This window comes from Propithecus coquereli, unplaced genomic scaffold, assembly GCF_000956105.1.
Source record: "Propithecus coquereli isolate 6110/MARCELLA unplaced genomic scaffold, Pcoq_1.0 Scaffold574, whole genome shotgun sequence".
Lineage (NCBI taxonomy): Eukaryota > Metazoa > Chordata > Mammalia > Primates > Indriidae > Propithecus > Propithecus coquereli.
Window position 1 is genome coordinate 1,248,494 of NW_012151663.1, and position 12,531 is coordinate 1,261,024.

Below are 12,531 nucleotides of genomic sequence, written 5' to 3' on the forward strand. Positions count from 1 at the left end.
AGATGCTCAGACAAAAAACCAAACCAAAACCAAACCAAAAATGAAACCAACAAACCAAAAAAACCCCCAAATCAAAAAACAACTTTGACCTATCCTTTACTCCTCTGTTTCGCTCATACTCAGATCCAATCTGTCAGCAAACACTCTTGGTTCTACCTTCAAAATACACCCCATATCTGACCACTTACTTGGTGTACCTTTGTCTGGATCCTCCAGTCTAGTCTCAAAATAGCAGCACTGTGATCCTTCTACATGTAAATCAGATCATGACACTCTTCTGCGGAAAGCTGTCTAGTGGCTTCACTCAGAGTAAAAAGCCAAAATCCTTACAGTGGTCCTGTATTGTCTTATGTGATCACCCCACTCCTTCCCACATCCCCCTCTAACGTCTTGACCTGTTGACTACATCTCCTAATGCTCTCCCCCCTTTCTCTGCTACAGCCGCATTGACCTGCATGAGGTTCCCCAAACACATGAAGCTTACTCCTTCCTCACAGCCTCACACTTGCTGTTTCTTAGGTTCTTCCCCCAGGCAGCTATCCACATGGCTCCCCCGATAAAGGATGTTCACAGAAAACATCATACTGCTTAAAATTTCTCTTTGCTATGGGGCAAAAGACAAGTACTTTCATTTTCATTATTTCTATTCATCATTGCATTGTAATCCTAGCCAGTGCAGTAGGGAACAACAACAACAACAAAAAAAAAAACAAAACAAAACAAAACACAAAGATTGGAAGGAAATAAATACAAAATTTTTATTATTTACAAATGAAATGGTAGACTGTAAAGAAAATTCAATAAATCTATAGAAAAATAGAATTTAACAAGTTTACTAGAATATAAAATCAATACACAAAATCAGTTTTACATCTATAAACCACAAGGAATAGTTAGAAAATTAAAATTTTAGAAAGACACCAGTTAGAACATAATTAAGAGAGTGTGGTATGAGGGCAGGGAGAAATAGACCAGCAAAATATACTGGAGAATGCAGAAGCAGGCCAAGAACACTCGACATATGACAAAGGCGACAAATCAGTGATGAAGAGATGGGCTTTGTAATAAATGGTTCTGGAACAACAGATGATTAATATTTAACAAGATAAACCAGATCCCTACCTCACATCATACACAAAAAACAGTTGTAGGGGATTAAATGCTAAAATGTGTCAGGCAAAACTGTATGGTTTTTTAGAAGGTCAATACAATAAAATAGCTCTGTTTTTAGAGTAGGTAGGGTTTTGTAATACAAAAGTCACAAACCGTAAAGAAAATATCAATACATTTACCTACCCTAAGTTAAAAACTTTTGTTTATCAATGAATACCAAAAAGAGAGTGAACAGTCATATCAGAAATTTGGAAAAGGCATTAGCAACAAATATTGCCTTCAAAGAGTTAGTATCCCAAATATATAAATACTGCCTATGAATCAATGAGGGAAAGAACCCAACAGGAAAATGAGGAAAAGCCATTTCACGAATCAAGCAAACCACATGACCAGCAACCGACGAAATGCACATTATAAGAAGAGGTTCCATTTTATACTCATCAGATTAACAAAAACTTAAGTGTGACATTTTTGATCATTGGCAGGGTTGGAGCAAGAGAAACACTCATCCACTGCTGGTAGGAGTATAAAAACCTTTCTGGAAACCACTTGACATTACTTTAAAAAGCATGCATGTGTGTTTTCAGCTGTCCCACTCCTTGGTATAGATTCAGATAAACGGCACGTGTGCATGGGGGCGTGTGTGAGAATGTTCACGGCAGCATTGCCTGTAACAGCCGACAGCTGGAAATAGTCCCGAGTATCCTCTGTGGTGGTCTGCATCCGTAGGTTGTGAACATGATAATTTATATAGTATATATAAAGGAAAGAAAAAAATACATGTATGAAATTCTGTATAATAATGCCGTATAGTGGTAAAAATGAGTAACTACAAGATGCATTGACATAGAGCAGTCTCCTAAATATGGAGTGAAGGAAGCAAGTCTCACAAAAATACGTACAGTATCATTAAATTTATTTAAAATTCAAAAATAGGTAAAACTAAAAATAAATTATTTAGGTATGTATACATAGTAAAAATAAAGCAAGAAAATGATTGTGGCAAAGTTCAGTTTAGCTGATCCTCCCTCTGGGAGGGAGGAGGGAGGATGTGGTTGGGGAGAAACACACTGAAGATTCTCTGTATTAGACATCACGAGTTTGCTCATCCAGCCCTTCCTTAAATGGGATGTGAGAATGTCTCTGCAGTACACACCATGAGACTGCACATCAGCTCTTACCTTCATTTACCTGGATGTTGGAATTATTTATATATAAAATTAATACAGTCCTTATGTGATTATGTCTCCATTTAGGAAGGTAGAATAAATAAAACCTACAGACTAGGGGAAGACATTTTAACACAGCTGACAAAAGATTAACATCCAATATTTTGAAAAGATTCTTTTCAAATCATTAAGAAACATAAAATAAAATAATAATGAGATATCATTCTCACTCCTGCCAGATTGGCAAAAGTGGGAAAGTCGGACAAAACCACTGCTGGCGAGGATATGTAAAAACTGTAACTCTTAGTACTTCTGCGTATGTAAATTGGTAGAACTGCTTCAGAGAACAGGTGGCAACAGGTGGTGAATGCGAAGATACGCACACCCTTTGACCTAGCGCCTCCACCCCTCACACATACTGCAGGAGGACATGAGCAAGACTGCTGCATCGCTATTGCAAATTGTTGGGAACAACCCAAATACCCATTGTGGGTAGGATGAATTTTTAAACTGGTATGTTTATCCAATGTAATACTATTCAATACAGTTAGAGCTACATCTATCAGCATGGATAAGTCTCAGAAAAATAATATTGAGCAAAAAAAAATCAAATTGAGGACATGTATAGTATATTATATAGATAGTATATTATATATTATATAAATTTTCAACAAGCAAAGTAAATAGTGTTTGTGAGTACCTGCATAAGAGCAATAGTTTAAAAGCATGCATAGGAACCATTGACATAAAATTCAGGAGAGCAGTTACCTCTGGGGAAGGGGGGAGTATAGATACCAGAGAGGAACATCCATGAACTTGAACTGTCATTCTAATATTCTATTCTTTAGAATGAAATTGGAAGCAAAATGTTAAGATTTGGTAAGTGGGTACATGTTTGTTCATTATATTGCTCTTTATGGTTGCCTGTATGTTGAAACATTTACAAACCCCAGGAACCATTTTTTAATTAAGCAAAAGCGTTCTTCTATGGATCACTCCTGACCTAAGAGGTGGGGATGGTGAAGAGCAGCAGAATGGAGCACATGGTGGCCTTGGAATGCCAGAGTTGCAGCAGAAGGCACAGAAAAATAAAAGGAAGTGGCCATCTCCAGCATTTTTACTCCATATACAAGCTGTAACACAGCTCTCTGAAGTGGGAGTCCGGAGAAAGACCGACCCCAGATGGGAGCTGGTGCCAGAGAGGAAGGGCAAGGAAGTGGGTCAGACTGCAAGCCCGTACCCAGAGGGAAGTCTCCCGCCCATCCCACCTCTTCCTCCACACCACTAGAGGCAGCATGCAGGCTGCAGACAGGAACTTACATTTGGGATGAGGAAATACACCCCGTAAAACTATTGTGAAGCGTTAACAAAGCCTCATAAAATATTCGAAGGACGTAGGGAGACACCCAAAAACAGTAAAGAGATCTACTGACCATTAAATTAACAGAAGAAACAGAAAAAAACATAATAGCTACGGAGATTCAAGAATATCACATTCAACCAATTAAAGAAAAACAGGCTATTATGAAAAAATAACAATTGGAATTCTTGGAAATTGAAAATGTAAATTAAAAAAAAACTCTCTTGAGTTGGAATATTTAGCCAAGAGAATACATTGCAAGAAGATGAAGAGATGGAAAGTTCTACAGAAAAACTTAGGAGACAGGGACGTATGAATATAGATGCGTATGTGCACATCTGTTTAATGGCAGCTCCCAAAGGAGAGAGAAGGACTGAGGGTGGGGGCAAGCATTTTGTATATCCGAAGGTAATGAAGGTTTTCCTCCCTAGAAATTAAACAGAGGCAATGTTCACAATATCCAGGTCTTTCTTCCTGCTGGGTTTTATAAGAAATAAAAATACCTTTGGCCGTTCTCTGTCTCACCCTGCATCCTGACATTTCTATCTTATTGCAATAAAAAGGGAACAGAGAGATCTGACCCAGACCAGGCGTTCCTTATTTTGTCAGTTTCCCCAAACACTATGGCTCCATCCACCCCCATCCCCACTGAAGGTGGCATTTTCAGATTGGACCAAGTTTTGTCAGCCTTCAGCATCCTTGGGTATCTATACTTTTATTTTGGCAGTGTACTATTTTCATGGTTTTGGTGGTGATATACAAATAATTAAACCTTTCTTTATCACTGGAATTAAATATGTCTTTATAAACAGCCAGATATGAAAGTTTACATAAATTGCGTTTCAATATATAATTGTTTGGGAGCACTTTGGAGAAATGACTGCTATTAAGAAGGTATATTATAGAGTAAAACTTTACAAATTAACTGTTTGTCATGCCAGGTCTTGCACAGTCGGGTTCCTGGGGCTGTTTTGATGAATTTAACAGAATTGAATTGCCTGTACTGTCAGTGGCGGCCCAACAAATTTATATTGTTTTGACAGCAAGAAAAGAGAGAAAAAAACAGTTCATTTTTTCTGATGGTGATTGTGTTGATTTAAATCCAGAATTTGGAATCTTCTTAACAATGGTGAGAACATAGGCTTTAAATGCAATTCAATTAGTTTAATTGTTATAGACTTAAAGAAAGCATGTATCAGTGGATAAATGATTGACTATCCAAGAGTCATGAGCTATTCTCTCTTATTGTATGATTTTTTAAAATTTTCTCTCTGTCCCTCCCTCCCTCCAATGTATGGTTTTTTTGAATAGCACATATAACCCAGACAGAACATAAAATAATAATATGTTAATGATAATAGTAGCTATTGTTTATTGAGCACTTAGTATGTGTAAGGTAGGGGCTAAATGCTTTATGTATGTATGGAACAGCATACCTCATGCTATTCTGCAGCAACACACAATCCCCGAATCTTAATTGCTTAAAACCACAAAGATTTATTTCTCCCCCATGCCGCATGTCCGCTGTGGGTTAACTGGGGTAGGGGCAGGGAGGCCAGGCTGCTTTACATGTCGTTACTCTGGTACTCGGGCTGACAAGGTAGCTACTGTCTCCATCATTGCTGGATGCTGTAGCAGAGGGAAAACAGAACATGAAGAATCATGCTCTGGTCCTTAGAGTTTCTTTCCAGAAGTGACACAAGTAACAAGTCATTGGCCAAAGCAAGTGTCATGGCCATACCTAACTTCAAGGGGGTGGGGAAGTACAGTCCTGTCAGAAGGAGGAAGAACCTGAACTATTTGGTCAGTAACACTAATGATTCTCACACATCCATTATCTCATCTTACAGCTCTGATAGGCTATGAGGTGGATGTTCTATAGCTGAGCTACCTGAGGCTCAGGGAGACTTAAAAGTTTGCTCAAGTCACACAACTAGTAAGGGGAAGAGGTTATTGTCTCTCTAACATCAAAACCTGACTGCTTAACCTCTGTACTTGTTTTTTCTCTGACACTGACTAAAAGGGAATGACTTAAAATTCCAAAATAATTTAACAAGCTCCTATACCAAAGAACTACAACAAATTCAGTTACCATATGGTCGAGGGCAGAGCTTTGAGATTCAGTATTGTAAAGACAGAAAACCAAAGGCATGAGTAAACAGGAGTTTCTATGAGTTGGGGAAATGAAGTTCATGTTGAACCAGTTTTAATGTTTTTATATGTTATCTATAAAGTTAAATCTCCAAGTTGCAAGATAACACAAAGGACTCTGAGTTTCAAATGTCCCAGTGGACAAAGATAAATTATAGGAAGCAAAATCAGAAATGTTTCTGATAAACTTTATTATAAGCAAACATCCATTAAAACAGTTATGGGAAAATAATAATACTAATAATCCAAAAGTGATTGATTATAACTCAGGAAGCGGGATGAAGAAATTTACTCAGTGTGAAGCCATGGCCTAGAAGAATTTAACAGAAGTTTAACATTCTCCCTGGATTAAGAATAATATTGGAAATAGCAATTATAAATATCGCACTAAGCTGTGAATAACTGAGACACACAAAAAATCATAGCTTAACATATACGGGTTTATTCTCTTAAGATCCCCCTCTGGTTCCACTCCATCACGCATTCATCTCCAGGGTCACCTTATGAGCCAAGATGCTACAGAAAGCATCTCTCTTTTGGTGCATCCTATTGATTGAATTAACTTCCTTCAAAGAAACGTCAAGGATATTTCATACAATGTGTCCCTTTGCGCTGCACTGTGTAAAATTTAATCATACCAGCTGCAAGGCAGGCTGGGAAATGTACTTTTTAATGAGGATGGTGATGTGCCCAGCTTGCAGCTTGGGTTCTGTGGCTAGGGGAGGAGGAGTATTGAGAGGCAACCAGCAGTCTCTGTGTTTCCAGCACCTACCAAAGTATCTGGCCTATTAACAGTGCCCCGTAAATGTTTGTGGGACTGAAGGTTTCCCAGTGAACTTGCCTAAAATAACTGACTCCTGTTTGCCTTGCTTGTCTTTGAACTTCCAACCTTTCCTTTGGGACTTTTGGGTCAGACCTATTGTAGGAGGCCTTAGTTTCCTTTCCACCTCTACTTCTTTCCTTTTCAGTATTTTTTGTGTCATTCCCTTCTTTATTTCCCTTTACCATGGGTTTTTGTCAGCCAAAGAACTCTGTAGCTATGACTGCAAAGAATAATTGAAGAGATGAAATAAAAAATACCTGAGTAGGCTGATCAGTATAAAATCCTGAGGTCTTTTTTTTCCTTTTTCAATCGATAACATATCTTAGACCATAATTATCTAGGTATTTAATCTGTTTTCTCTTCTATTCTCTCATTTTCTTTTCTATTTTTTAAGCCAGTAGACACACAGATGCTTAATTTTTGCTACACAAAAACTGTGTATGTGACTTTATTACTATAATGAAAGCAGAAAGTATAAAAGGGAATGATGTGAAAATTAATAAATATGGATGGCCCAATACACATTTTTGAGAAAACAAGGACATTTTATGAATCTAATATTTTTCAATACCACGTGAACTAATGGTTTGAAATCTATTTGTATCGAGGAAATGAAGATTGTATCAACAGTTAAAAATTAAATATGTTTTAATTTTTAGAACCCTGGATATGCTGGGCGCCAGGAACTACCAGAAAACTTAAAAATCCTGTTTAGAACGGTTGCTATGATGGTTCCTGATAGACAGGTATGCACCAGGATTTAAAAGCATAATATAATTTTTATTCTTTACTGCTTTTCACTAAAGTTGTTGGAAAAAAATCTCACTGTATTAATTTTCAGATCATTATGAGAGTTAAACTTGCAAGCTGTGGTTTTCTTGAAAATGTTATCTTGGCTCAAAAATTTTACGTTCTTTACAAACTCTGTGAACAACTTACTAAACAGGTAACTTTATATATTTATTTTTACCCTAGCTATAGAATTTGGTTTTTCGTTTTGCAATTTTACCTTGATAAATGCTAATCAGTGAGTTAAGAAAAAAATCCCATTGACTCTTTTCTAAAATGTATGTATAAATAATCTGACCTGTTGGTTGTATTTTTAAAACCTTTTTATTCTGAAATAAATGTAGATTCACAGGAAGTTGCAAAGAAATATACAAGGTGGTGTATACCTTTCACATTGCCTCCCCCAATGTTGACATCTGGTAGCTATAGGACAATGACTAAACCAGAAAATTGACACTGGAACAATCCACAGAGTTCATTAAGGTTTCACCACTTATCTATGCACGTGTGTATGTGTGTGTGTAGTCCTGTGGAATTATGGGACATGTGTAGATTCATGTTCCTACATGTCACTACAATCAAGATACAAAACTGTTTCATCACAAGTTCCCTCATGCCACCCCTTTATAGCGACACCCACCTTTCTCCCAAATCTCTAACCTGTTGCCACCATTAACCTTTTCTCCATCTCTATAATTTTATTTCAAGAATGTTGTGTAAATGGAATCATATATACAGTATGTAACCTGCTGATTAGATGTTTAAAATCTATTGTGTTTTGCTCAGACCATATTATTCTCAAAAGATATTTAAGATGTGAATACTGTGTCATATAGCTTGGTTTTTCCGATGGAATGATCATTTTTCAGGCAAAGGAAAGGCAGGAGAATTGAGCTAATAAAACTTTGCCACTCAGCCACTCTAAAACTCTGGTATATAGGTATCAGAGTGTTATATGTATAGAGTGAGTCTACATTTAGTTTTTCAATTAAATAATATTTTTTCCCTCTTTTGCCATCTTAGGTTCATTATGACTTTGGGTTGAGAAATATTCTGTCTGTATTGAGGACTCTTGGATCTCAAAAAAGAGCCAGACCCGAAGATAGTGAATTAAGCACTGTCATGAGAGGACTAAGAGATATGAACCTTTCTAAATTGGTATCTTTATTCTCTGAATTCACTTCTCATCCAAGATTTTGACCTGGTTTCTTTCTGTTCAGCTGACAAGTGGGGGTTGAGTCATATGGAGCTGTGAGCACTAATAATTGCAGGGTGTGCGAAGCTGCCACTATGCTTCCAGGAGGCGGCAAAAAACCCTATGACCCTGTACCACCAATAAGCACTGGAAGTGCCTCCTTTTTTTTTTTTTTTTTTGAGACAGTCTCTCTCTGTTGCCCAGGGCTGGAGTGCAGTGGCGTCATCATAGCTCACTGCAACCTCAAACTCCTGGGCTCAAGTGATCCTCCTGCCTAGGCCTCACAAAGTGCTGGGATTACAGGAGTGAGCCACCGTGCCTGGCCAAGTGCCTCCTCTTGTCACTTGTGTACAATAAAACAGGTTATCAGTGGGTTTCAGCTCCAAAATTCAACCTAGTTCTCTACCATTATTCATAATGTGACACACACTCTAAACATGAAAATCTGGATTCACAGGGAACCATGAGAACGTTTTGCTTTCTTTGTACATGATTAGCTTATCTCAGGTATGTCTCTCCCGAAACAACACATTCCTATTTTCCAAAGGTGTACTAAAACTTAGCTGTGGAAGTTGTGAGAATTCTCTCTCGGCTCTTGTGCTTGTCACAGGTACAGCCAGGTGGTTTGGAGCTAGCTGATGGACAGGTTCACGTGGTGTTTGTTCTGTTCTGTTGAGGGGCTTCTACGGGCCTCATCTTGTGCCCATGCCCTGGGTGTACAAGGTTGAGGAAGAAATGGTTCTTCAGAAACTCACATTCTAGTTACACAAACAAGTGACATCTGTAGAGTTCATTACGATTAAATCACAAAGCCTTTTCAGGCGTGTTGTCTCGTTTGAACCTCACAGCGACTCTGGGATACGGATGGCTAGTTTGCTTATTGTTATTTTACTCACGGGGGAACCAGATTCAGGGGGTTGGAGGACTCACCCATAATCACACTCAGCTGAGAAGTTGGAACAAAAGCCCGGAAGACTTTCTGACACCAAATCCTCTGCTCCTTCCAGTACACCTCACTGCCTCCCTTAGATAATATTATCCTTGAAACTCCTAGATAAGTATTCAAGAAAGCATCAGTGAAGTCCTAGAGAATAAGGAGAAATCAGAAGGGGTCAGAGGTTGGGAATGGGGCAATCTGTGTATTAAAGACACAGCAGATAAGGACTGGAGTCGGTTTGCTCAAACCTACTGCTGATAGGAAAGGCTGAGAACACTGCCCTGATGGCGTTTCCCAGCCAATGCTGGATGAAGTTATGCAATTTTTTTCCCAATTTAAAAAAATAAAATATGAATACTCCATTCTCATGGGATTGGGACTATAAATTGCTATTTGTAAGGTTAATGCACATGCTGGTCTGTGAGAAGCAGAGCATTCATATGATAAAGTAATGAGATCAGACCTTGGCATGGTAGATTGAGGCTGGATTGTAGAGGATGTCAAACACCAAGGAAATCTGGGTACAATGTGGATTTGGTGGTGGTGCTCAGGAGAAAGTACTAGAGGATACAAGACTGATTAGGAGAGTGACACATGATTCTCTGGGCATGAAGTGATAAGCGCTATGCAGATCCTAGCTAGCTGGTAAATGTTTGTTGACGGAATGAGTGAGTTTATGTTAACCTGTGTCACCTTAGGTTGATGAAGACGAACCCCTATTCCTCAGCTTGATCAATGACCTGTTTCCAGGGCTGCAACTGGATAGTAGTACTTACGTGGAACTGCAAGCTGCAGTAGCCAACCAGGTTCAGATAGAAGGTTTGATTAACCATCCACCCTGGAACCTCAAACTTGTGCAGGTAAAGAAATTTTCATTTTTTGTCAGTATAAACGGTAAGCGTGTGTTAAAGATCACCATTTGAGGCCGGGCGCGGTGGCTCACGCCTGTAATCCTAGCACTCTGGGAGGCCGAGGCGGGCGGATCATTTGAGCTCAGGAGTTCAAGACCAGCCTGAGCAAGAGTGAGACCCCTGTCTCTACTAACAATAGAAAGAAATTAGATGGACAACTAAAAATATATAGAAAAAATCAGCCGGGAATTGTGGCTCATGCCTGTAGTCCCAGCTACTCGGGAGGCTGAGGCAGGAGGATCGCTTGAGCCCAGGTTGCTGTGAGCTAGGCTGATGCCATGGCACTCTAGCCCAGGCAACACAGTGAGACTCTGCCTCAAAAAAACAAAACAAACAAAAAAAAACCCCACCATTTGAATAGATGAACTCGTGCTATTATTCTTATTTGATGTAAATGCTGAAACTAAATTGAAACTCCACATGTGTACATCATTGCAAGAGGAGTCCTCAGGGGTGTGTTTTTGTGTTAGAGGGACAGTTGGATTTACCCTGCCTCACGGTAATCAAGCAGTAATCTGTTACTTACAGCTGGTGAGAAGGTTTGGATGGGATGGTAGGGTATAAAAACCCTGTGAGATGGAACAAACCAACTGGCTTCTTGCACCAGTCTGGCAGTATTGCCCACAGCTGGGTGCCTAGTGGGGCACAGAGCCTGAGGACTCTGCGAGTGCTATACTCTGCTCTGCTTCGTGTGTGACGAGCTGTATCCTTCACCTGCACTGGAACCTGAATCCTTTGCCTGTGTCTCTTAGTGTCTTTTTCTCGCTCACATTTCATCCTTGTGATAACCGCCCGACAACTGTATCAGCAGGGTCAAGAACCTGTAGCAGAGACACAGGATTAAATCTCAATGAGCTGGATGCTTTCGGAGTATTTTCCAGGGCTTTTGGAAGATGAGGGGCCGAAATTGTGGAGAGTGTTAAAAACTGTGTTTGAAAAATAACAATTCTTATTTTAACTTACTGTTCTTGCCAGATTATAAGATGTGCAAGTATATGAGGCATATGTCCAAACCTTACAAAGAAATCGGCACATAGGGAAACGTTTAAATATTTTCCATCTGTGTAGAAAACCATTTTAAGTATTTTTTTTAAAAATTTGGGGAAAATATATATGTTATGCATACAATACACCAAATACTAAAATCCTAGTCATCTCAATGGGTGGGGCCTAGAGCTTTGTGTTCTTTGTCGGTGTCCATAATGTTGCTCTTGAACATAATGTCATGGCCAGTGCCTCTATCGCTTTTAAACTCCGGGTTACATAGTAACACATTTCTATCCAAAATGTTAGGAGAATAACTCAGATTCTACCTCTGAACAGCTGCGAGACATTTGACTTCTTATCTTTGCTATTGACTTCTTATCTTTGCTAAGATAGTGATCATAAGACTGACGGAATTGACTCTTTGTGACAATAAGATACCAAGTTATAGACAGGACCTAAGGCCATGCCAGGCAAGGGTTAAGTCACTCACCCCCTACACTTAAAGGATAAACTGTGTTCTAACTGCCACAAGGGTTTCTTTTTCCCTAGCAGCTAAGCAAGCACTGGCCTGGAGATAAGCAATGTTGAAGCAATTGCAGTTCACTGACCACCTGACACCTGCCCCCTCCCCCCACCATTCCACAGGCCATAACTACAGCTTTGATAGGACTAGACACTGATTTCAGTAACTTTCTCTTGTTAAGAGACCATCAGCCATGGGCTGGTTCTGGGTGATTTACAGAGGCTGCACACCTGAGTGCCCTGGTGTCCCTGCTTCACCTTTTGACATATGGGGCCTAACTGTAATGCATTTAAATATTAAGTCTCCACTCCAAAGTGAAAATGAGTTGCATGTAACATGCATGTTTGCTTATCACGCATGTGCATGTCTCCCCGCTGTGAATATTCATAGCCCCTCCTACCTGTTGAATATGTATACTTGGCCAACCCTGTCAGCATAAATTCTGTTCACCCTCCACTCCCTTGAAGTGCCTGCTTTTCCTTCTCTGCCAGAGGCTGTGCTTCCCAACCTGTCAGGATGGCCAGCCTGCAGGTTGTGACCCTTTGTAAGAAAGAAAGCTCTCCTCTCCAAATT

At 39.4% G+C, this 12,531-nt stretch overlaps 1 protein-coding gene across 1 annotated transcript in view; it reads left to right on the forward strand.

The window, feature by feature from the left end:
* Window positions 1-12,531, forward strand: part of DNAH8 (dynein, axonemal, heavy chain 8) — a 375,229-nt gene that overhangs the window by 161,763 nt on the left and 200,935 nt on the right. Inside the window, 5 exon segments of the mRNA XM_012658131.1 lie at window positions 4,584-4,771; window positions 7,276-7,362; window positions 7,458-7,562; window positions 8,429-8,563; window positions 10,236-10,397. Coding sequence (XP_012513585.1) covers window positions 4,584-4,771; window positions 7,276-7,362; window positions 7,458-7,562; window positions 8,429-8,563; window positions 10,236-10,397 — 677 coding nt within the window.